General features: G+C 36.6%; 2 protein-coding genes across 5 annotated transcripts in view; both read left to right on the forward strand.

The window, feature by feature from the left end:
* The window catches only part of nAChRalpha1 (nicotinic acetylcholine receptor alpha1), a 372,458-nt gene that overhangs the window by 249,118 nt on the left and 98,204 nt on the right, over positions 1 to 25,136 (forward strand). The gene's annotated exons all lie outside the window — the stretch shown is intronic.
* LOC141439658 (uncharacterized) lies at positions 6,099 to 14,707 on the forward strand. The gene is made up of 7 exons (XM_074103991.1): positions 6,099 to 8,017; positions 8,645 to 8,799; positions 9,577 to 9,720; positions 11,716 to 12,000; positions 12,157 to 12,492; positions 13,051 to 13,198; positions 13,856 to 14,707. The coding sequence occupies exons 1-7, from the start codon at positions 7,954 to 7,956 to the stop codon at positions 14,347 to 14,349; spliced, it is 1,626 nt and encodes a 541-aa protein (XP_073960092.1). The 5' UTR covers positions 6,099 to 7,953; the 3' UTR covers positions 14,350 to 14,707.

Here is a 25,136-nt window from a genome sequence, read left to right on the forward strand (position 1 = left end):
AGTCACATTATATAATTTAACTTAAACTGATAAAAGAGACACGAAAAAAGTTCGTCGCAAAAGTATTAATAAACATTAATTTGAAACTTATTTCAACAGTAGTCGCAGATAGGCCAATTTACCCTATACTTTTTATGCTCCGTTGTTTTCAAAATAACAATTGAACCATTCATCTAAATGAATTTACAAAATCGTTTCACAACGCGAGCTCCCAGGACATAAGCGGGCCATAAAAATTATATATACACCATTTACAATGAAACAGTATACGCTGGCGCGGAGCCAATACAATTATATTGTGTGTAAGTGGATCCACATCTAAATAACGGAGCCGGCTACACGGTAGATTACCTTTTGCGAAGGATTAAGTGGGCCAGATATGGCACAGTTTCAGCGTTACTGTTGTTATGGACAAATATTGGCTGAAGCTGCCATCAGCCGTAGTGCCCTAGTGGTTTGACGAATGGCTTCTCAAGCAGATGATCCTGGGCTCAAGTCCGAGCTCGCATCTCTTGAGCTCTAGGTTAGAAATGTGACTGAGTTACTTTAAAGGTATGGTACTGCGATGGTATGCGTATGGTATGCGTATGGTACTGCGATGGTTCCGATCCAAAGTGGAGCTTGGCCTCCGACTAGTGATGCCAGTGTTCGGTATTTTACCGAATCGTTCGGTATATTAGCACTGTGTTCGCTGTTCGGTATAAAAAAAATACCGAAGTATGGACGGTTCGGTATTTTTTTTCTGATAAAATGTTCTCCCTATAAACCATTCAACTGTCAGATTTAACGCAATCGACAATCGATGGTGCCACTTCGTGCGCGTTGGAAGCGCTTTTTTGCTCACTCTTCGGACCTGGCAACACTGCCTCCGACACCAAAGAACACGTCTCGCCACTTCGGTTGCTGGAATTGGGCGATATCCATCTCAAACTACCCCTACCCCCCCCCCCTATTTGTCTACCCGCTGACTTTCAGGATCGCATTCATGATCTCTTTCTACCCTCGTCTATGTGTGACGGAAAGATGTGGTGAAAACAATAAAATTGTGATTCCAAGTGTTATAGATAATAAGGGCTCTGGTCCATCCACAGGTATCTGGGCCTCCTCCACCTGTGCCCTATTTCACGAAGGTACAATTTACAAGCGGTAGTCTTTGTTTAACAGTATGTATTGAAAAGAGACTACCGCTTGTAAAATAAATTGTAAGTTGTAGCCTCGTGAAATGGGCCTCTGGCCGTCTATTATATACGTACGCCTCATTGCTTGATCCTCGTCCATCCTCTCAGAGTCCATATGGACTCTTATAATTTTTTCGCAATTCGTAATGTGATAATTGTCATTATGTTTTGTTTTTCATAAATCTTTTTTCTCAGAATCCCTCAATTGTTCAGAATTGTTATAAAACAACCTAACCTAACCTACAAGAACCATCATAGTTTCTAAAAAAACTCATTTTTTTTTATTCGACTGGATGGCAAACAAGCATGTTGATCTCCTGATGGTAAGAGATCACCACAGCCGATAAACATCTGCAACACCAGGGGTATTGCAGATGCGTTGCCAACCTAGAGGCCTAAGATGGGATACCTCAAGTGCCAGTAATTTCACGGCTGTCTTACTCTCCACGCCGAAACACAATAGTGCAAACACTGCTGCTTTACGGCAGGATTAGCGAGCAAGATGGTGGTAGCAATCCGGGCGGACCTTGTACAAGGTCCTAGCACCTGCAAAATATCATACTTTCGACGAGAAAAAAATTATGAAAAACTAAAATTTTGCGAAAATTACGAGAGTAGATGCGCAACGATCTTCTCAACGTGGCTAAGCCAGCGCAACCTTGCTGCCCTGAATTCTTCGATGATGTTCAGTTTCATACAAGTATGCACACAAAAAATAGAATTATTTTAAAACAAAACGTATGTTTTTCTGCCTTGCAAAGGTGAATGTCAAAGTAGGTAAACACCTTCAAAATAAACAATCCAACGAATATCAAGTTAACAAAAGCTTGCCAAGTGTTTATAAATTAGAAGTGCGGGTCTTTTACGTCGTGTAGGTAAATGAGAGGTGTAATTTGGTTTGAAAAAAAAAGTATTTTTGATCAATTACAATTTGAGACCTTAAGGATCGCGAACTTTGGGAATGACTCTTCAACGAAAACATTTAGGGGCTGTTTCACCATCCATTGATTAGTTTTGACGGATAAATGTGATGCCGTCTCTGTTTGTTTTGTTCGAATAGACGGAGACGGTATCACATTATCCGTCAGTTGAAATTAATCAATGGGTGGTGAAACAGCTCCTTAAAATAGCGATCCCGTTAATTATTTAACGATCAAGGCTAAAATTTCATGCCCCTTGAGGTCTGGAGTGCTAAAACATTAATTTTAAGAACTTATTTAGGCACTAGAATTTATCTGCGGCTTGCGTGAACCATAAAATCTGGAAGTTGAACTAAAATTGATGACTTTACCAAATTTACTAGGGAATTCTCGCAAAAAAATATGCTCCGAAGTAATAAAATTTGCAATCGGTAATGAAATCCTAAGTCGCCTTATGCCAGTAAAATAACAGACAACTACACAAAAATAGCGTAAGTTTTTATGAACTAAATAATTTCCTTGCTCACCCGCGACCTTACGATAGCTAAGCTTATGCAAAAATATGCGTGTTTCATGCAGTTCCTCCACCTCCACACTGTAGAACACACACAAATCACACAAACCCATCTATCACCACCACCACACTACACTGACGCGTTTCGAACTTCAAACAGAGCTCATCTTCAGAGTGACACAACCCGTACACCATGCCACCAGTTTGTTAGACTAAAGAAACCACAACCACCGTTTTAACTTGTCACTGTAACTCCCCAAGTACCCAACATACGTTTCATGAAAACAAAACAAAACTACCCACAAATTATTAATAAATTTATTTTTAACCGTCCTTCAAAACTACCTTGATTTTTTATTTATTTACTGTCAAGGCATGTTTTATTAACTACCATTGCTGAAAATTAGATCCAAGCCGTTAGCAAGGGAGATGAAACTAAATTTACCTGCTCATTAATAATAGACCCCATACTGTTGTATCTAATTATCTCCATGCATTCAAAACATCGAGACGAAACCCCTTGCCACAATAATGTACACTTCATACGAATGGAGTCCGATAAGAATGATTTAGTTCCAACAAATGTTGGCAAAATTCGAGCAGGTAAATTTAGTTTCATCTCCCTTGCTACGGCTGGATCTAATTTCAGCAATGTAGTTAATAAACATGCATTGGACAGTAAATAAATAAAAATCAAGGTAGTTTGAAGGACGGTTAAAAATAAATTTATTAATAATTTGTGGTAGTTTTTTTTTCATGAAACGTATGTGGGTACTTGGGGAGTTACAGTGACAAGTTAAAACGGTGGTTGTGGTTCTTTAGTCTAACAACTGGTGGCATGGTGTACGGTTGGTCACTCTGAAGATGAGCTCTGTTTGAGTTCGAAACGCGTCAGTGTAGTGTGGTGGTGGTGATAGATGGGTTTGTGTGATTTGTGTGTGTTCTTACAGTGTGGAGGTGGAGAACTGCATGAACACGCATATTTGGCATAAGCTTAGCTATCGTAAGGTCGCGGGTGAGCAAGGAAATTATTTTAGTTCATTGATATGGACCTCCGCAAAGTAACGCTGATTCAATAAGTAAGTTTTTATATCTATAAATAGATCTATCATGGTGTCACCTTTAGATAACTCCTTTGACGTGGATATTTTATCTCTATCTGCTATCTGCACAAATGCATTAATCTAAAGGCCGTATTTTATTACAACTGTGTTCATGAACATAAAATATAAAATGAAGATCGTAAATTGATTTTAAATTATTCAAAGGAAAAACTCCTTTATTGAACAAATATATATTAACACGTTCGCGCGTACGCCCAAAATTTTCGGTCAATGCGATATCGCACAACTTTTTCCATACAATGAGACGTCACGTCATTACAAGTTGAGCTTTGACTGTATACAGAAATAGTTAGCGTTACGGCGCATGCGGGATTAATCGTCACCGTTTATAGACGTTCTACCGTACAACTGATATTGTAATTATACATATTCTTAACAACGTCATATCACGACAATATTATCGAATCGTCAAATGACGTTGTGTCACATAGTGACGTAACATAATACTACAATAACGTAGCAACGTCATATTACGGCAACATGATCGAAACGTCAATTGACGTAGTGTCACAATGCGATGTAACGTTATACTAAAAGAATAAAGCAACGTCATATTACGGCAACAAGATCGAACCGTTAAATGACGTTGTGTCACAAAATCATGCTACATTATAAAATAATAATATATCAACGTCACATTACGGCAGCCATATCATACTGGCAAATGGCTTTTTCTTTTAAATGGATAGAAAAACTGCAAGCACGTAATAAATGCTTCTATGCATGTCTTCGAGGAAGTTCAATCATCTCGAGAAACATTACATGACCCTATATATTGATGACGGGTAGTTTGGATCAGATGCAGACTACAGCCCAGGACGAGAAAAAGGTTCCAGCGCAAGCAGCGTTAGTAACGTCTCCGTAGGTGCACCAATCACAGCAATGTATTTCCAGCAAGTCGGCCACATACTATATACCAAAGCAGCGAAGTCTCTGACTCAGCTAGTGTTATAGATAAATCTGTATATGCATCTTCAGTTCGGACAGTATTTTGACAATCGTTTGGCACTGAAGCCTAACAAGTATCAAAATAAACAATAGCCCAAGAAGCCAAGGCCAAGACATGACGTTACTCGGAAGTGTGATGATGATACACTAACTATATCGGTATCATCTGAGATTTTAGATAGTCTTATATAGGAAATTGACTTTCCTCAGAGATTATCTCACTATGAAACTACCGGAGACTCACTCAATTAAATATAATGACCCGGATAACTCACGTCTTAAACTCGGATTCGACGCCACTAATCAGATTTGGATAAGGATCTGTACTTGCGAGAGAGAAATTTTTCATTCGCGGAAAGTGGCGTGAAGCATCGAGATTAGTCGTCGGCCGAATTTCTTCAACCGGGATAGTGGTTGGAGGTACCTCCGAGTTAAACGGTGATTAAAATACTTTCAGCGTCATGGTGTGGGTGTTATGTACCTTTACAGAGGATTTTTAAGTTGTGTGCTACCAACATTGTCAGTTTAATGATGATGAAAACGCGGGTAATTGTGTGCATGTACAGTTTCTTCGGGAGTCGCGGAGCAGAGCGGCAGTCGCATAGCGCTGTTTTGCTGCGCCGCTGAGTCGGTTGCTCCGACAGACAAGGGCTACGGATTAGCCCCGAAACATGTCAGCTAAACTGCATATGACTGAGTTATCGGGTTATTATTTTAATTTTCTCACTCCTCAATTATTTTGCTGAACTGCAATACGTAAACAAGTAGATTTTGGAAACGGTTTCACAATTGAGTACCTTTGTTACTGAACACCGAATCAAACTGAAAATACCCTAACAAGCGTTCATTTTTACTGCCTTACGACAATTTGAACGACTGCCTGAAATTTTGATGATAGTGAGGTTCCATCAACACCGCCTAATCCGGTATAATAAGTAGGGTAAGTTAATATTTCTTATATTTTTATCATCGGGAGTATCATCCGGACATTTTATTTTACAAATACTTCACCATCAGACTCTCGAAAAACCGGTAATTAATGGTTCGAATGTACTACGATAATGTATGAGTAGTTGTAGCTAGATCGGCAATTTATCACATTTAATTAAAAATATAAAGACAAATTGTGGCTCGCCTTCCCGGTGCCTGTGCCTGTGGTCCTTGATCTATTTCCCTTTCAAGCAAGGTGTTGGTACGAAGACGTCGTTACCCTCTTTAAGACATATGTGCGTAAGTACAAGAAATCTACGAGATTTCCAGAAAAAATCTGAGAGCCTGTTGCCTTTTTAGCAGATTATGGTGGGTGGTGTTCACTGCTAAACTTCATACCATAAATAATTTCAGAACTTGTTCCTAGCCAGGGAGTAAAAATGAAGATGTATGATTTCTTAGGAATTTGATTTTTAGTACACTGAAAAAAATACACTCCAACTAAGTGACATTTTCTCTTAGTTGGTACCAAAATAATTGAAATAATGTTGAAAATGTTTACTAAAGTCAAAAGTGGGTAATTACAACAACAAACTGATCTTGTTCGAATGTGTTGTTTAATTTAATAAAAGTTCTTTATAAAAATGACTTAATTCTTCTTTACCTTTATAAAGGCTCTTTGTAAAATTAATTACCTTATTTTTGTTTGAGTTTACAAAAATCTTGTGTTACATTGACGATTTATGTTTGTTAAGCTAACAAAGCGCGAAGTTGTAATAATTTAACTTAAACTAGAATCAAATAAGATAAGAAGTGTATTCTACAATGTTATTTTTAGTAGCAACAACAAACTAACAATGTTCTAACAATAAATTTTCAAATTTGCTGCAATTAAATAATGCGTTATATTAAACAACGTCTTAGTAGAATCTACAAATTATTGATCATTGTTATAATTCATATATAGCACGTTGCAGTAAGCAGGCTTCTGAGTAGATTTTTATAGTCATATATTTGAATCTGTGAATGACTTGATCGAAACAAGCAAGAGCGAGCCCGCCACGCGCGTCGCGCGTGTCCCCCGCCCCGCCACAGTGTTGCCAGACACCCCACTTTTCCGCTTTATACCGCGCGTTTTTGCCACTGGCCCCGCTATACGCGTTAAGCTAACGCGGATCCGCTTTTTTAAAATATACACGAACAATCTTTAAATGTTACCACTTGCTCGTGGAAAAAGGTGATAAATTCAAAACATCGAACGAACGAAACAGCCGAACGCTAACCGTAAGCCGTAACGGCGCAGCGGAAGCACTCGTTGTACTATTCACACTTGCGCGCTTTGCGATAAAGCCATTTCACTCACACGGTAGCGTATACTTAGAAAACAAAGGTCGGGCAAAATTAACAATAACTGACTACTATTCAGCGTACATCGCTTGTTATATTTTGTTCAATGGATTTCATTTTTAGCATAAACAGATAATGTATGTCTATGTCTATACATTTTAAAGCTTGTAGTTTGTACTAACATTTAAGTAGGTGATGTCAAGCATAAGCGACGTTGCGTTGCGATATTGAAAAAAAATACGAAATATTGAAATCAAATTGATTAGTTCATCATCATCATCCCAGCCTATATACGTCCCACTGCTGGGCACAGGCCTCCTCTCAGAATGAGAGGGCTTGGGCCGTAGTTCCCACGCGGGCCCAGTGCGGATTGGGAACTTCACACACACCATTGAATTGCTTCGCAGGTTTTGTGCAGGTTTCCTCACGATGTTTTCCTTCACCGTAAAGCTCGTGGTAAATTTCAAATGTAATTTCGCACATAAATTCGAAAAACTCAAGAGGTGCGGGCTGGGGTTTGAACCCAGGACCCTCTGCTTGAGAGGCGATACTGCGATAGGTCAAACCACTAGGCCACCACGGCTTTTTGATGATCATTTTGATGAAAAGATGTCGAGGACATTTTTTCATTTGAATAGAAATGAAAATATATTTAAAAATATATATATTGTGATTTTTCTTCGGCTTTTCAACGTAGTAAAAAAACCTATAAACGTATTCCGCAAATCCGCATTTTCATTTAAAAATCCGCGTTTTGAAATCGCAGCTCTCGCTTTTTGTATTCCGGCATCTGGCAACACTGCCCCGCGAGAACGCGGCGCGTTTTGACTTGTTCGTTCATTTCACTTTTCCGTTACCGGGCTGGCGTATGCGGTAATGCGAATTGATTGATTAGATAAATGCTCAACACCGAATAATTGTTAATAGCGCTTACATTTTACATTACCTTTGGATTGGTTTGTATTACTTTGTACATAACTGTACCAAAAAACATGGATGAAGTAGCTGAGCTCCTACAAACGTGGGAGCTTCCTGAACTGATTCCTGTATTTACCGGTAAGTACCTAAACGCTGTTTATTTACTTTAATAGTAATCACTCTGTGTCTAAATATTATTCATTAAAGTTTACCAAACCAGGACCAAACTCTCAAGAGTTGGTAGGTTTAGGTACATTTCATTCCTTTGAAATTATTGTTCGTTTATTTTACTCTCCCTATGTCGTATGAAGGTATAGGAAACCTTTCTGATCGCCTCTAACATGACTTCACAACTGCTAATAATCGTTAATGGTGATTTTCCACCGGCGAGGCGAGACGTGAATTGAAATTTCTATGGCTTTTCGCGCACCCGCCGCGAGTCGCCGCGGGCGCCGTCATACAAATTTCAGTTCTCGTCTCGCCTCGCCGGTGGAAAATCACCTTAATAGCAAGGACCATCGGCCTAACGTACCTTCCTTGATACGAAAGCGCGGATTCAACGCATCTAGGCCCTAGTCTAGGGCCTAGATGCATTGAAAATAATAATATTTATACTAGCCCTTCACTGTCCCACTGCTGGGCAAAGGTCTTTCTTCCCTTTTTCCACTCCACTTTATAAATGTTATGTTTTAAAAAACGCATTATGTATATATTATGTACCTATTCTTATACATTGTTTGATAGAAAAAAATCATTCACTTTTAGAACAGCGGATTACTATACAGGCATTATCAGCCTTGACCCCGGGTGATGTCAAAGATTTGATTCCCCAGGCAGGACCACGGGTCCTATTCACAAGGTGCTGGGATACCTGGAAAAATGAATTTTTGCCAGCGGTCTTAAACAATGTATCATTTTCAGTAAGTTCTTGATATTGCTTAAGTACTTATTTATGGCTTGCTTGATATAATATACTCAGTAGCAAAAAAATTACCCAAATTTTGTTTGGTTTTCATATATTTTGGGACTGGGCTAACTTTTTTGCCGCTGAGTGTACCTAAATTGAATGAGAAATTACTGTAGACACCTATATTCATATTTTGTACTAAGGTGGGTATATAAGGGAATATCTTTTTTTATTATCTAAAATATTTCACCTAAACAAACAGCAGGGAAAAAAAACAGCAATGCTATTTATTACAGTAACACCAAATTGAATGCATTATATCTAGGCTACAGTTAGCTATTCCGCATTTGAAGCTAAAATCAATCAAGGGAATGGATGGTACCTACCTACCTTTATTAAATTAATTAAATTAAAATTAATACATAATAATAATAGTACATATGGTACCTAAATGATTGATTGAATCAAGCGTTACTTTGTGGAGGCCCATATCAATGAACTTCCACCCTTTACCTTGCTACTCCGCAGAAAATGGTAAACTATGTGACACACATTACTTATTTTTCTTCATGTAACACCGCCTCCTCGCCACATAAATCCACATATTATATGACACACAAACTCGCTATCACCACCACCATAGTAATCGCATACGCGTTTCGAACCCTGTACGGGTTCATTGTCATTATCCAAATACACCACCATTCCACACCCAAAGAAATTACATACTTAGGTACTAATCTGTAAGATCATACCTAAATGATTATTTGTTGTCTTCTTTCATTTCTAGGCCTTTGATTTATCAAATATAGAGTTAGACTACTCTGGCCCTGGCCCCAGTGACCCAAAACCTAAAGAGTGTATACTAGTGACACAAAAAGAAAATACTCCCCCGAGTCAAGAAACAGTGCTGGTGTTAGAAACTCAGAGCGGGGTAAGTAATTTATTTTATGTTGGTGGGTTTGATAGATTATAATTAAATTACCTATTTGTATATTGCTGTGCCCTAACAGGGTAAATGTTAAACCTTCATATTTTAAGATCTTCATCACAACATTTAATGCAGTAAAAACTTTAAGTTTGCATGTAAAATTGTGTTGAATTCTTAATTGCATATTCAAATTATATTAATATATTAAAGCCATGGTGGCTTAGTGGTTTGACCTATTGCCTCTCAAGCAGAGGATCATGGGTTCAAACTCAAACCACGACTCGCACTTCTGTGTCTTTCGAAATTCATGTGCAAAATTTTCATTCTAAATTTACCACAAGCTTTACGGTGAAAGAAAACATCATGAGGAAACCTGTACACACCTGCCAAGCAATTTAATGGTATGTGTGCAGTTGCCAATCCGCACTGGGCCCGCGTGGGATCTATGGCCCAAGCCCCAAGGCCCGAGTAGCTGATAGGAGATTTGTGCCCAGTAGAGGGACGTATATAGGCTCGGATGATGATGATTATATTGTTATTTAATACACCACTTTAACACAACCTTACAATACAGTGCTATAAATAATATATTATATTGTTTAAAGCATTGTATATAGCTTCCACTATCTATTTTAATTTTTAAACTCATTTTTTGTCTGTCCCCAATGCTCCTCTCATCCACTCAAAGGTTGACTGGTAGAGATCCCTTAAAGGGATAAGTTCGCCTTTGTATATAGGTATCTCAATGTTGACAATTGTGCTTGTTTACTTATTTTGTACAATAAAGAGTTTAACCGACTTCAAAAAAGGAGGAGGTTTATACACATACATAAATGTAAATCGAAACATACAATACCATACATAGTGAACTATACTAATATAATATACATACATACATAATAATAATAATTACTACCTACCTGATAATTTACCTACTTAAGTACCCTTCTTACTTATTTTTATTTATTATTACAAGCTTTTAGTTATAAAGTTTTACCTGTCCCGTTGTCTGTCTGTCTGATGGTAATCATAATCAAATCTTGCATGTTAAATCGACCGACTTCCAGTGGTTAGATTGACTTGAAATTTGGTATACTTATGTAAATTGCGTGACAATACAATAATCTGGTAGTTCAGCCAGGATCGTCTCCACAGGACTGAACTCTTCAACGGTTAATGACTTCGACTTGAAACTTGGTATGCAAATGTAGTTTGGGTGACAATGTACAGTCAGCAAAAAAAGCTTGTATTAAAAATTTAATTTTTACCAAAAACTTATTCAAGAAAATTGTAATTTGTAATCAATCATTATTATAATTTAAAATTAAATAGTTAAATTTTGCTTTTTTCTGGTAACTCACCAAAAACCGGGCAAGAGTGAGTCGGACTCGCGGACCGAGGGTTCCGTGTCAGTGTCATGTATAGTAATATTTGTGTTACTAACCATACATTTCTTAAAAATTTTAAGAACTGTATTTATTTTATTTTGTAGTATAAACAAGCCATCTCTTGAGTAATGTAATTTTTATTAATTTCTAAAAAAGATGCTATTTAGAAATCGTTTTTACAAGCTTTTATTTCCTGTAATCTTTCTATAAACTTATCACACAGAATAATTTCAGATTTGCGCAGGGCGTAATATTGATTGTTCTTCCAATTTAAATGCACCAATTAGGTACAATATTTACTAGCTTTTATTTAGTTTCACCTGTCCGTTGTCTGTCTGTTTATAATCAAATCTTGCAAGTTAAATCCGACGAACTTTCAGTAATTGGATTGACTTGAAATTTGGTATACTTATGTAAATTGCTTGACAATACAATAATCTGGTAGTTCAGTCTTCGCAGGACGGAACTCTTCAAAGGTTAATGGCATCAACTTGAAATTTGGTATGCAAATTTAGTTTGGGTGGCAATACAAGTACAGTCCGCAGAACAAGCTTGTACTTATTAAAAATGAAATTTTTACCAAAAACTTATTTTCTATTTTCCTTTTCAGCAACTGGAAAAATTGCTCAATGATTCACTGGAGACAAGTTCTTTATTGATATATAAAGGTGGCTCTTTGGACGGCGACACAACTAGAAATTTGCTGGCGTCCGTCATTGCAAAGGAAATATTAAATAATAATAGAAATTCCCCAATAGTGGGACCAATATATTTTAAGTGGGCTAAGCAGATTATCGAACTCTTTCCGGGGAAAAGAACCACTACCTACTATATCCCCGCGTGTACAACAGCAACGGGCGTTGTTTTACAAGCTCGGGGGAAACTCGTACATCAGGTATAAGTACACACAGACTCACACCACATGACCGCACCCACATATACACGCATACATCGCACAAGACGCACGCACAGATACATACACAAACAGACAACCCACACGTGTAATCTTAACTTTGTAAGTTTTTATTTATTCAGTTTCTTTTTTTTTTAGGTTTTGAACAAAAGGAGGCGCTTTCAGCAGCTGGGGTCCTTGGCCACAAAAAAGAGGACCAGGGTGGAAAGCCCTGGATCGTCATATCCAAGAAGCCCGAGGCCACTGCCTGACAGCCTTAATGACACACAAGACACCCAAGACACACAAGCTAATATCGAAGAAATTCTAGTATGGCTTCAAAATTCATCCGAACCATGGGGCCTTGTGGAAACAAAATGGCAACAAACTGCCAAGCAACGCGTTCTCAACTTGCACGACTTACAAAAATATCAAACAATAGAAAGCTATTTTAACTGTTACCCAGCCTTAAAAAAACCCCATGGTTACACTCTGGTAAGTATTCTAAGGTTTTCAAAAAAATACACAAAAGTACATAAAAATTCAACTAAAAAAAAAGAGAAAAAAGTACGCGATATTATTTACTTCAGTTATAATAGATTTTATTGTAAGTACTTAAATAAAAATTAGAATATATTTATAGAGTAGATAGCTAATCAGAATAAAACCCTTGTATTCACCCATAATAATTGTATATTACTGCTCTAATCAAGGATAATGACTGCGGAAAAATAGTTAATGTATTAAATCTAGATGGCGCTGACAAATGGCCTGAGGCTTTGAAAGCAAAACAATAATACTAACAGATAAAATGTATTAGATTAGATTATTTATTCATTTCTTATTATGCGATATTTTTGAAAAATATTACATTTGCAGTAATATGAATCATAGTCTTAGTGTTTTTATTTCAAAGCCTCTTTTTTTTTGAAGTTGGTGAAAAATTATTTCATAATTAATTTAGTTGCCATCATAAATCGTGTCTTAAGTTCTAATGCACATAATTATGGTCTCTATTTCTTTACTCATTTTATACTGCGTTCACTTTTTCAGTTAAACATTGACTTCGAGGAAATCTATGGAGATTGCAGCAACAATTTATTTATACATTTTCCGATGGCAAAAATTAAAATTTTAGAGTTGTTGAAAAAAAGGAAGTCAAATGACAAAATTTTTCAAGAGTTAATTTCTCTGGCTGAATGTAAGTTAAAATAAATAATATATACCCTTGACCCCCTTGCTGACCCTCTTTTTGCTTTCTTTTTACAAGCTTTTATTTAGTTTCACCTGTCCTGTTGTCTGTCGGTCTGTAATCAAATCTTAAAATATAAATTCGAAAAACTTCCAGTGTTTGGATTGACTTGAAACTTGGTATAGGTTCTTACTTAAGTAAATTGCGTGATAATACTAAATCTGCTAGTGACATTCTGGTAGTCAGTCCAGTAATGTCTCCACAGGACAACTTTTCAACGGTTAATGGCATCGACTTGAAATTTGGTACGCAAATGTAGTTTAGATGACAATACATATAGTCAACAAAAAGTACAGTTAGCAAAAAAAGTTTGTAATAAACATGAAATTTTTACCAAAAACTTATTTCTTTTGGTTATCTCTTATAGGTGGATATCACTTGATATCACACTGATGCGGATCCGCATGCGGCTGCCACTGTATAGCGCTTCGGTGTCAAGTGCAGTAGTGTGGATCCGTGCCTCCGCAGTCGCGTGCGGATTCCGCATCAGTGTAATATTCGCCTCAGTTAGCTGTAATTAACCCAGTTAGTGAAACAAAGTAACGTGTTACTGGTTATTTTTTTAACTGGCCATTTCAGGTTATAATATTATTTTTTTCATTTCAGCTTCCAAAGAAGAAGACAAAAATCTTTCAGCTCTTTTGTCTATACCTTACCTATTGAATACCACAAGCATCAAACAAAAGAAAAAAAAACCAAATACTGGATGCACTTGGAAGCCATCTAAAGCGGAGACGCGTGATGCTTTCATTACACACGTTAAATCTGATGCTGAAATCGGTAACGCAATAGAGCTTCGATTAAAAACGTTAAATGACAAAGGAGTGTCGCCTCAACCATACATGATTATAGTTGGTGAGTCAATGAAGGACATCAAATCATTTTTAGTAATTGTAAATTCATCAGCTATATATCGAAGGGCGAATATTTTACAAGCAGTCGACACTTGCTATAAAGCTATTTGGGCTTTAAATGCCGAGTACGGGAGCGATTCATATGCTATTTGGTATTTTTTGCAACGCGGTTTGTACAAAATGACATCTAAGTATGATAGAGGCTCAACTACAGCAGAGTCTCTCTTAACTGATTGCAATTTGTGAGTGTCCTATATTTTTGATATATCTGACTGACTATTAACTGTCTTATTAATATATTAGTAAAACGTTACTAAGACTGAATGTGATAATCACAAAAATTTACCACAAATATATTTTTGTTGTAGTAGAAAAGTGTCAACATCTTTTTGACACAGACACATTAAGTGCCATACTAAGTTTACAAGTACCTATTATTAGTAGTTACGGTTACCTTGCAATTTCCATTTTATTTTAATTTTTCCATTGTAAAATTTGGTTAAAGTTAAGTTCTATAGTTGATTATAATTAGTTATACTTAGGTACAGTATAATGTTTATTGGCTTCAAAGGTAGGTAATTGTTAGTTACATCTCGGTACAACCGAGTAGGTACTGTTATAAAATTGCTAGTTTATTAGTCTTTGTTGTTCAAATTACAAGTCTGATTTTAATAATAAATACTTAATTTTAGGTTTATCTCCATTAGTTGAAAGGTTGATAACCAAGTTACCTTACAATTATGTAAGAAAAAAAATTTTTTTCTTTTATAGCAGTTGACTATTTCTGTGAATTATATAATCTAAACGGTGTTTAAAGCTACTAAATATAGTCTAGTTTCAATGTTTATTGGATTTTTAACTGTTTCAAAGTAATTTATATAGCGTTTAATAACATGTTGACTTGTTTTATATGCCGTAAGCAAGTACAAAATATAAAAACACTTAAATTGCACTTTACGATATTACATAACCCTGAAGAACTACGATCTTATAAGTGTATGGAAAATGACTGTAATCGCCAATTTCAATTGTTTAATTCTTTTAGAAGGCATATTGTGCGCGAACATTTGTCTAACACCGCTGACAATTCATTACAAGTATTACCATCACCAGATGTAGTAGTCTTAGAAGCTAGCCATACGTCTGAAAATCCTGATACGGACCAGTCAATATTACCATGTAATTTTAAAGCCTTACCCCTCCAGAGCCTTTATCATGTAATGAGATAGTTGAGAGTGGACTGTCAATATTTATCGCAAGTTTGTACGCTAATCAATCTTTGCCAAGAAACGTTGTTCAGACAGTAGTCAATGGATTTAGTCAATTTATGGCTAATACTTTATTATTAGCAATAAAAAAACAACTAGAAAAATTAACTTCAGATAATATTATCCCTCAGAATAGTCTAAATACAGTTACAAATAAAATTGAGCGTTTGTTACTACATCCTTTGAGTCGACTAGATACCGAACATAAAAGGTTACAGTACTTTAAAAATAAGGAGACATACATCAAACCAGAACCATTAGTTATAGGTGAAAGATTGGAAAGAGTCAAATGTTTAGGTATTAGCCGCCTACAACCAGTTACGTGTGAACAGCATTTCATACCCTTCGCAAAGTGTTAAAATCATTCTTTTCTCTCGAGTCTATCCTATCTGAAACTCTAAGCTACATGAGTTGTCTAAACAGAATGGGTGAAAATATTGCAATAGAAAACTTTATTCAGGGATCATTTTGGCGCAGCAGGTTATGTCATCGACAAGGAAAAACTGTGATTCCTATTTTTATATTTTTCGATGATTACGAGACTGGAAATGCATTAGGCTCCCGATCAGGACAACACAAGTTAGGTGCAGTTTACGCTTCTATTCCCTGTTTACCGCCATGTCGTTCGTCAGCGATCAGAAACATATTTTTACTTCTTCTATTTCACTCATCCGATAGAATCGCATTTGGAAACAATGTTATCTTTCGATGTATAATTGACGAGCTCAACTATCTCAGTGAACATGGTATCGAATTCAACTTGCCGGATTTCAAAGGCGTAATTCATTTCGAACTCGGCTTGATTTTGGGAGATAATTTAGGTATCCATGCTATAACAGGTTTTGTTGAAAGTTTTTCGGCAAATTATTCTTGCAGAGTTTGTAAAGTTTCCAAACAGGTTATGAAAACTCAGTGCATTGAAAACAGAGATATTTTACGTAATATGTTAAATTACGAAAACGACTTACGTCTTAATAATCACTCGGAGACGGGTATTAAACAAAAATGTGTGTGGCTCGATGTAACAGATTTTGATTTATTTAACCAGGTTGGCGTGGATAGCATGCATGATATATTGGAAGGTGTTGCTAAGTATGTAATGCAATTTGTTCTACTTCAGTACTTAAGACGTTTTAAGTTTTTTACACTAACTGACCTCAATAACAAAATTCATGCCTTTGAATATGGTCCTGACTGTAGAAATCAACCCTGTACTTTTTCAATGGAACATTTAATTCAAGGAAATGTTCGTCTATCATCATCGGAAATGCTAACATTTTTACGATATTTTGGTTTATTAGTAGGAGAATTTGTACCTAGAGGCAATGAAATTTGGATATTGTATCAAAAACTAAGAACTGTTTTAGAAATGACTCTAGCTACTGCATTTGCTAAAGGAACAGAGGAATTATTACAGGCGGCAGTAACGGAGCTGAACACTTTGTATCTATCACTAACCAATGACTCCTTAAAACCTAAATTTCATAATTTACTTCATTACCACAGTGCACTAGAAAAATTTGGTCCAATTGTCTCTTTGTGGTCCATGCGTTTTGAAGCTAAACATAGAGTTTTTAAATTGGCTTCAAATGTATCATGTAATAGAAAAAATATTACTCTAACTTTAACGACAAAACATCAACTACAGTTAAATGAAACATTTCTTAAAGGCAAATTGCCTCAGATCCTTAGGACCGGTCCAGTTGTTCGTGTCGTTAGTGACGAATCTGCCGATAATCAATTCATACAGTCACGTTTACAATTATTGCAAAATAAGTCCCTTGTACAAGTTACTTGGGCCACTGTGTGTACTACACGTTATGTTAAAGGTACCATCTTAATTTATGATACAATTTCTAATAATTCACTGCCCGTGTTCTTTAAAGTGGAAAATGTCTACTTGTATGATTCAAATGACTTGATTGTTATGGGAATATTAATGAGTACTTTGTCTTTTGATGAGCATTTTTTTGCATATGAAGTTGCAGAAACAGAAGTAAAAGAAAATGTTGTTAAATATCACAAGAATTTAGTGTCTCCTATCCCATGTAACATTAATATTCTCAGTAACGGAAAAAATATGTAACTTTGCGATGTACGTTATAAAATTGATGTTTTTTTTTGTTTTTTGACTTGATTCCAATAAAGCAATATTTAAAAATTATTATTTATTTTATTACATTATAATCATTGAATATAGCTGATAGGCAATAGATATAAAATTTGACCGTGATTTCTCGCATAGTATACTAAATATTGGCCAATTTAAATAATTTACGTATTTGAGCCTTTGTAAATCTGCAATGCTTTTTTTGTATTACAACCAAGTTTAACGCATTCGTTGTCACCTGTCAGAGTCGAACCTTCTTCAGGTGCCGCAAATGCACATGTGCGTTCAAACGCCTGTGAATCTTTGCCAACGGCACTGGACGAGTCACCAAAACGCATTATATGCGTCGGTGGCAGTGAATGCGTTTTAAGTACACATCAAGCTTTGACGCGTTTTGACGCGTGTAGAATGGAGTTTTATTGTAAAGTTGATGTGCATTTGACAGTACACAAAAATACATTGAGATTTTACAAAAGTATTTACATATCTCACTATCACCAATGATGATATAGACTGGATTAGCAATCGCCATAGCTGCGGTCGCGGAATTTTAGTTCGATTATTAAATCTAGATGGCGATGACATTATAGCTCGAGACTTTCGAAGCAAAACAATAAGACTACAGATGTTTTTACTGCATAATAATGCATTTGCAATATTATAAGACATCTGTGGTATTATTGTTTTGCTTTTAAAGCCTCTGGCTATAATGTCAGCGCCATCTAGATTTAATAATCGATCAATTTTTCGCGGTCGTTCTGACTATGGCGATTGCTAATCCAGTCTATGTCATCCTTGTCTCAACTACGTAAATGCTTAAATTGGCCAATAGACTTAGTAAATATGATGATGAATCATGTGTATGTTAAAAATAATCTCAACTGAATCTATCATCTGTCAATAATCACATCAACAAAAATTCTTGGTAAATGCAACAAGTTACCTTGTCTAACTAAACCTAGAAATCCAATAGATACAAATAATCACTCAAGTTAAATGAAGTATTTATTTTTTTGATCTCATGAAATTAAGTAGTCATATTGGGTATGATTTCAACTGAAATAAATAACTACCATTGTTCAACTAACCATTATCTTAGTTGATGGGGCCATGGGATCAGTTAAATCTAGAATCGAATTTTGTTAATACAATGAAGGTTCATGGTTGTAGAGGACAAGTTGTGGTTGTCACGACTGTGTGGCTTTTTTAAGGCCAGTATTTAGCTTTTTAAACGCAAATAAGCAACTTAGTTGATTATATTAATAAATTGTTTGATCTAACGAAGCTTAATATTTACATTGAACATAAATTAAGCTGGTTTGACTAAATAATCATTTTTCGACCAATCACTGTCTTAGTTGATGGAACTTAAGGATTAGTTGAATCTATGAACAATCTTTGTCAACATAGTAAGCAACTTAGTTGATTATATTAGTAAATTGTTTTATCTAAAGAAGCTTAATATTTACATTGAACATAAATAAAGTTGGTTTGACTAAATATCATTGTTCGACTAATCACTGTCTTAGTTGATGGAACTTAGGGATTAGTTGAATCTATAAACAATCTTTGTCAATATAATAAAGTTTCATAATTTTACTGCACAAGATCTGAATGAAACTAACTAATCAACCTTTATAAGGCCAGTACAGTAATTTGACAGACGAAACTAAGACAATTTAACAAATTTCTCTTTGCCACAGAAGTCAAGATCTTGACAGGCTCATATGGTATCAAGATGACGATTATAATAAACAAGATATTGTTTGATGTAAACAAATTTTTTTTTCAGTGTAGCCAAAGTTACTGTTTGATATCTAAACTTATATATGATAACAACTATTGTGTAGTGAGATAGTCAAGTAGTCATTTCCTACTTCTATTAATAATATCAGATGTACTTGTTAGGTCATTGATATGACTTCTGCCTGGTTTCTTTTGTTGCATTTTGAATTGCAGAGCCAAGTCTAGAGCCAAAAACTGTCAAAAACTGTTGAACTGGAGAGCGTATCAGTCTCATCTATATTAAGCCAGTCAGAGTCTTTCTGCTTTGGAGGGGACTTATAAAGATACTTATTGGTAAACAGCAATATCACCAATTTGCCCTGGAATTTCCGTCCCTCATTTATTTGCATTAAGCAAAACACCAGTTCAACTTAAGCAGCTATCGAATAACCTGACACAGGATATTTATAGCTAGTCGTATTTTCAATATTATAATGAAAAAAAGGACGTATTATAAAAATAATAAGGTTCAGTTTCCATTAACTCAAGTGGTTGCTAAAATCGCCTGTACCTTATTAAGGGTTAAGAAGAAATAAGCATTAATTGAGTTAAACATGCATTTCTAAAAAACTGGAACAAAAAAGTCCCATTCTTATGAAAGTTGCAATGATGTCACATTCGCAAAAAACACTATTATGCAACAAAATATTGTAAATAATCGGTAGCCCGGTGGTCTAGTTGCTAGAATGATGGCGCGCATAGCGCGAGCGCGTCCTCGTCACGTTCACAGGAATTCGAATTGTATTACTCAGCGGCACAAAATTTGACCCACGTTCCTTACAAAATCTCCTATTGCTGCATACATTTGAGGGCCACATTTTTGGGCAATAACAAAAAATGTTTTTTCAAAGAATTGGTATTAATATGTGGCGGCGCGGGATGGACTACTGCAATTTATTCTTCCATGAACGTCGACCACGTATACCGTAGCGACAGGCTAGCAACCTGTCACTATTGTAACTTCTGTCACAAACATAACCTAAATTGCAAAAAGTGCTCACGCAAGTGTAACGTTTCGTGTGCTCTGTCTACCCATTGGGAATACAGGCGTGATTTCATGTGTGTAGTAAATATTTGTTGTTTTTTTTAGTATTTTAATTGAATTTAACTCCAAAGTTACCTATTGTTTACCGCAATGAGATTAATGAATTGGTCGGAGTCTATCCCGTCTCGGAGTCTTGCTCAATTATGTAGAATATATAATAATATAACACTGAATATGGAAAACAGCTCCTTACGTGGCATCTCCATTATAAATTATAGTAAGCCCGACGGATGCCTTACAAGTGGGGATTAGCACTGCTTGTTTTTAGAGCCTCCATGCTTTTGTATTAAGAATTATCAATATTTGTTCTTAGCTAGCTTTAATAATAGCTTTTGGTACCGTCAGCTAAGTGCATTTTTATCTTTTTACCTTTATGCCACTTCACTATTGCTTACTATTGGATTAATTTTGGTTCGTAAGGTAAAGGTATAACATACCTACTTTTGAATGACGACGTTTTTCTTGGTTAGTTATTAACAGAATGTTTTATATTTGGGTAAGTATTAGTATCATGGCAACGTCCTGCTCCTATCAAGGTTCTCTGTATACTAAATTATGCAGGCAGGTCAACGCTGCATAGAAAGTCTTGGCCAGCCTATTAAAATACATTAAAAACAACATGTATGATTCCTGTTGTTTAAATTATAATTGGTAGAAAAGCCTATCAACATTTTATATCAGCGGACATTTATCAACAAGGGATAACCTTTAAATAAATAAAAAACACGACAATTCACACTAAATAGCCATTCTCAAGTATGCTCCCGCGGAGCTCTGTGGGCTCCGTGAAGATTCTGCGTCATGTTAAAAGACCGGAAATTGTTAAATACTCGTATGTAAGTAAAGTGTTACCGTATAAGTAAGGTATATCGTAAGGTTGCAAAGTACAACCTCCCATTCAATTAGTTGTTTGCCTATTTTAGAGCTCCCGACAAATATGTTGTTTTGAAACAGAACCCTCACCAAAAAACTTTGAGAACCGCTGCTCTTAAATAATGCACTAAGCCTTAAATTCCACAAGGCCTAGGTATTGGCGAAAATTCCGAACGCCGCTTAACAAAGGCCTCTCCTGCTAAATAGCAAGTAACGTTTTGGTTACGAACACGGAAACCTTGTACAAGTCTTGGCGCGTGTTTTAAATTGGCAATCACGTCCATCTAATGAAGAAAGGTTCGTGTTGACAAACTAGATGGTTTCCTTACAAGCGGGCGTAATGTAGAGTTCGGATCAAGCAATCTAATTGGCCGAAACCTTTCTCGTGTTAAGAGTTTAATTGCTACGTAATGGCTGTTTTCCGGTATCCATTTTCGTAGTCCACGTTTTGTAGAACAAAATTCATTAGTTATAAGATCATAATTGAAATGCAATTCCGAGATTTAACTATTTAAATCACTATGGAACTACTAAATATTTTATTACATCGTGTAGAGCAAATTATTTAAATTTTAATTTGTTTATACCTAGCTGTTAAGGCGCGCTTATAGAAGAATTTTCGGTATTTGAGGGGGTGAAGAGACGACGCGGTGGAGGCGAATGCAGGGCGCCTCGTGCGTCTGTCACGCAGCCCGTTGACGGCCTTATTCTGTTTGTATCCGTATTCTGGTTAATGTGAATTCCGGATTTTTCCTTAAAATTATAATTACATCTTTTTGTTTAATAAAGAAATCTTCGTTTAATATGAATAGTCTTGGTAATAAACAAATTATTTATGCCTCTTCATGCACCAGTTTGATTTGTAACGTAGGTAATGGATAGACATTTAGACTGAATAGGTCGATAGATAGATATGACAGATGGCATGCTCTTGTTTCGGAGGCCAAGACCCTCTTTGGGTCCCTGAGCCAAATTAAGTTAGTTAGACAGCTTATTAGTCTGGTCAACATTTAGGATACTTTATGTTACGGAAAATAAATATTTTTGGATATAAAAAAAATTGCTCTAAATCGGATTCCGCCGCGGACGCAGTCGACGGCAACAATTAGTTTTTAAATAAATTTATAGCTCTTCCAAAATTGTCTGGAGCATGAAGCGATGCTTTTCTTATTTTTCATGACTTGAGAAGTATGGATATGTAGGAGAAAGTTATTTATCTTCAGTCAGAGGAGATTCAAAGTTGATTGTCTGGAGCATGAAGCGTTGTTTTCGCTATTTTCGTCGCTTGAAAAGTATAGATATGTAGAAGAAAGTTCTTTTTCTTCAGTCAGAGGAGGTTCTACAGTTATTTTTCATGAAGATTCTTTTTCCCTTAGTGGCATCCCCGAGCTCGACGGGAATCAACAATTTCGGGTAGTAACCAGTCCATATAAAATGAAATTAGTTTGTCTTTCATTTTTTTCCCAAAATGTATCATCTATAAGTATGATTACTGTTTTGAGGTGATGATTTTCACCACTCCACACAGCAAAATATACACTGTGCTCGACACGTGACATGGAGACCTTGGATCTGGTCATACCAGTTACTATTTTTGTTAATTTCAGTAGTTTTAGTTTCCTTTCATAATTCTACATCTGAATTTCGTTTCTTTGATACATTTTCAAGTCCATTTCTAAAGGCTACACTTCAACCGGGCACTTTATTTCACTTTTACTTAAAGATGATACATTTTGGGAGAAAAATTAAAGACAAACTAATTTTCAAAATTGAAAATACAAACTGAAATATAGATGCACAGAAAAAACCAGAAAATAAAGACCAGCACTGGATATCGAACCCAGGTCCTCGGTATTCCGTACCGCGTGCTATACCGCTACACCACTGCTGGTCCACCAGCAGTGACCAGCAGTGGTGGTTGACCAGCAGTGGTGTAGCGGTATAGCACGCGGTACGGAATACCGAGGACCTGGGTTCGATATCCAGTGCTGGTCTTATTTTTCTGGTTTTTCCGTGCATCTATATTTCAGTTTGTATTTTCTATTTAGGTTTACGGGATGACCGTAAGAGAAAAAAAAATGGAATGGAAATAAAAAATATAAAAAGATTCCAAAAAACCAATCTTGATTACGTGAAGGTAAATTACAAATCGAAGTTCCTATAATAAATAAGTCGCTGATAAGGTAGGCGGTAGGCATCGTAATGTACGGTCTGGTACACACGGACCGCGTTTCCAATTGCAATCCCGGCTGTAAAATGGCAGAACTACATCAGAACTGCGTAAGAACTGCACTCCGACTGCCTAAAATGGCAGTTGGAATGCAGTCCTCTGACAGTTGGGTCCAGTGCTGGTGCAGTTGTACTAACTGCGCAATAACTGCATCCAAACCTCCATTTTGCAGCCGGATTGCAGTTGGAGTACATGTTTTTGTCAATAATTTACTAGTGCAAACCAGTGCAACCATCTTATTTTATTAAAATAATTTATGTTAAATAACTTGGCTGAATGCAAGATATTACCTTTGCCTGCAAAAAGTGAGAAAATCTAAACTAAGATCGAAACTGTTGCATCTACTATCAGAAATGTCAGTGAAACAGTCAAAGGATCAAGCAGGGCTACTACGAAACTCGAAACTAGAAGTTCGTGTCGTGCGGTCCCTCTGACACTTATACTATTTAATACGAGAGCGAGAGGGACGGTACGATACGAACTTCGAGTTTCGAGTTTCGTAGTAGCCGCAAGGTTCGCCGCATGTTCGCCGTGAGTAGTATAGGTTATAAAACGTGCCTACAATTTGTATGGCAGTCGCGGTAGAATCTGGACGAAGCCGTCCGCGTCCGTGAGCAGCCGAGGCCTGCGCCAACCAGCTTGCGGTCGTAGTACGAATGTGAAATCCGCTCAGCAGGGCTGCTACGAAACTCGAAGATCGTGGGTTGCGGTCCCTCTGACACTTATACTATTTAATACGAGAGCGAGAGGGATGGTACGATACGAACTTCGAGTTTCGAGTTTCATAGTAGCCGCAAGGTTCGCCGCATGTTCGCCGTGAGTAGTATAGGTTTATACAACGTGCCTACAATTTGTATGGCAGTCGCGGTAGAATCTGGACGAAGCCGTCCGCTTCCATAAGCAGCCGAGCCCGCGCCAACCAGCTTACGGTCGTAGTACGATGTGAAATCCGCTCAGCAGTGCTGCTGCGAAACTCGAAGATCGTGGGTTGCGGTCCCTCTGACACTTATACTATTAGTACGAGAGCGAGAGGGACCGCACGATACGAACTTCGAGTTTGGAGTTTCGTAGTATCCCTGCTGACTCGGCCCGACTCCGGCCGGTCGATTAGTGTGTGGTAGGTACTTACCGTTTAGGTACTCTAATGCTTCTCATATGTGCTCTGAGTTCACTTATGCGTTTCCTCTTTCGCTTAACTTTTATAATACTGCGATTACCCATATTATTTGCTCTCAAAAGTAGTACTAGCGCGTTAGAAAAATGTGCACAGGTCCGTCGTCGACTACGTACACGCGTGTACTGGCGACTGGGAAATACTTGGCCGCCGCCGCGGCGCTAGAACCGTTTTATTTGCCAAGACGAAATAAATTGGTATGATTGATGTACTCAACCTATTGAAAATCTATGAAGCATAAATCTAAATCTACTAAAAACTATTTAATAAAGCAATTTTTGTGTTGATATTCATAATATTTTCATAAATATTGGTTTAACGTGTAAATGAAGGCTCTTTTCAAAAAAATAATCTATCGAGGTTTTTGTCAGAATCGTGTTTTTGATGAGTCAAAAACTAGCTAATAGACTGAAAATATACATATAAAAAATTGCAGTTGTAAGTATTGTGTAAGTATATTTAAATAGTTTCTAAAATTGTAGTTTTCACTACGTACAGCGCGCCTTAAGAGACATTTTACATGCAGACATCATGATACAACGCTTCAT

This window comes from Choristoneura fumiferana, chromosome 21, assembly GCF_025370935.1.
Source record: "Choristoneura fumiferana chromosome 21, NRCan_CFum_1, whole genome shotgun sequence".
In the NCBI taxonomy this organism is placed as follows: domain Eukaryota; kingdom Metazoa; phylum Arthropoda; class Insecta; order Lepidoptera; family Tortricidae; genus Choristoneura; species Choristoneura fumiferana.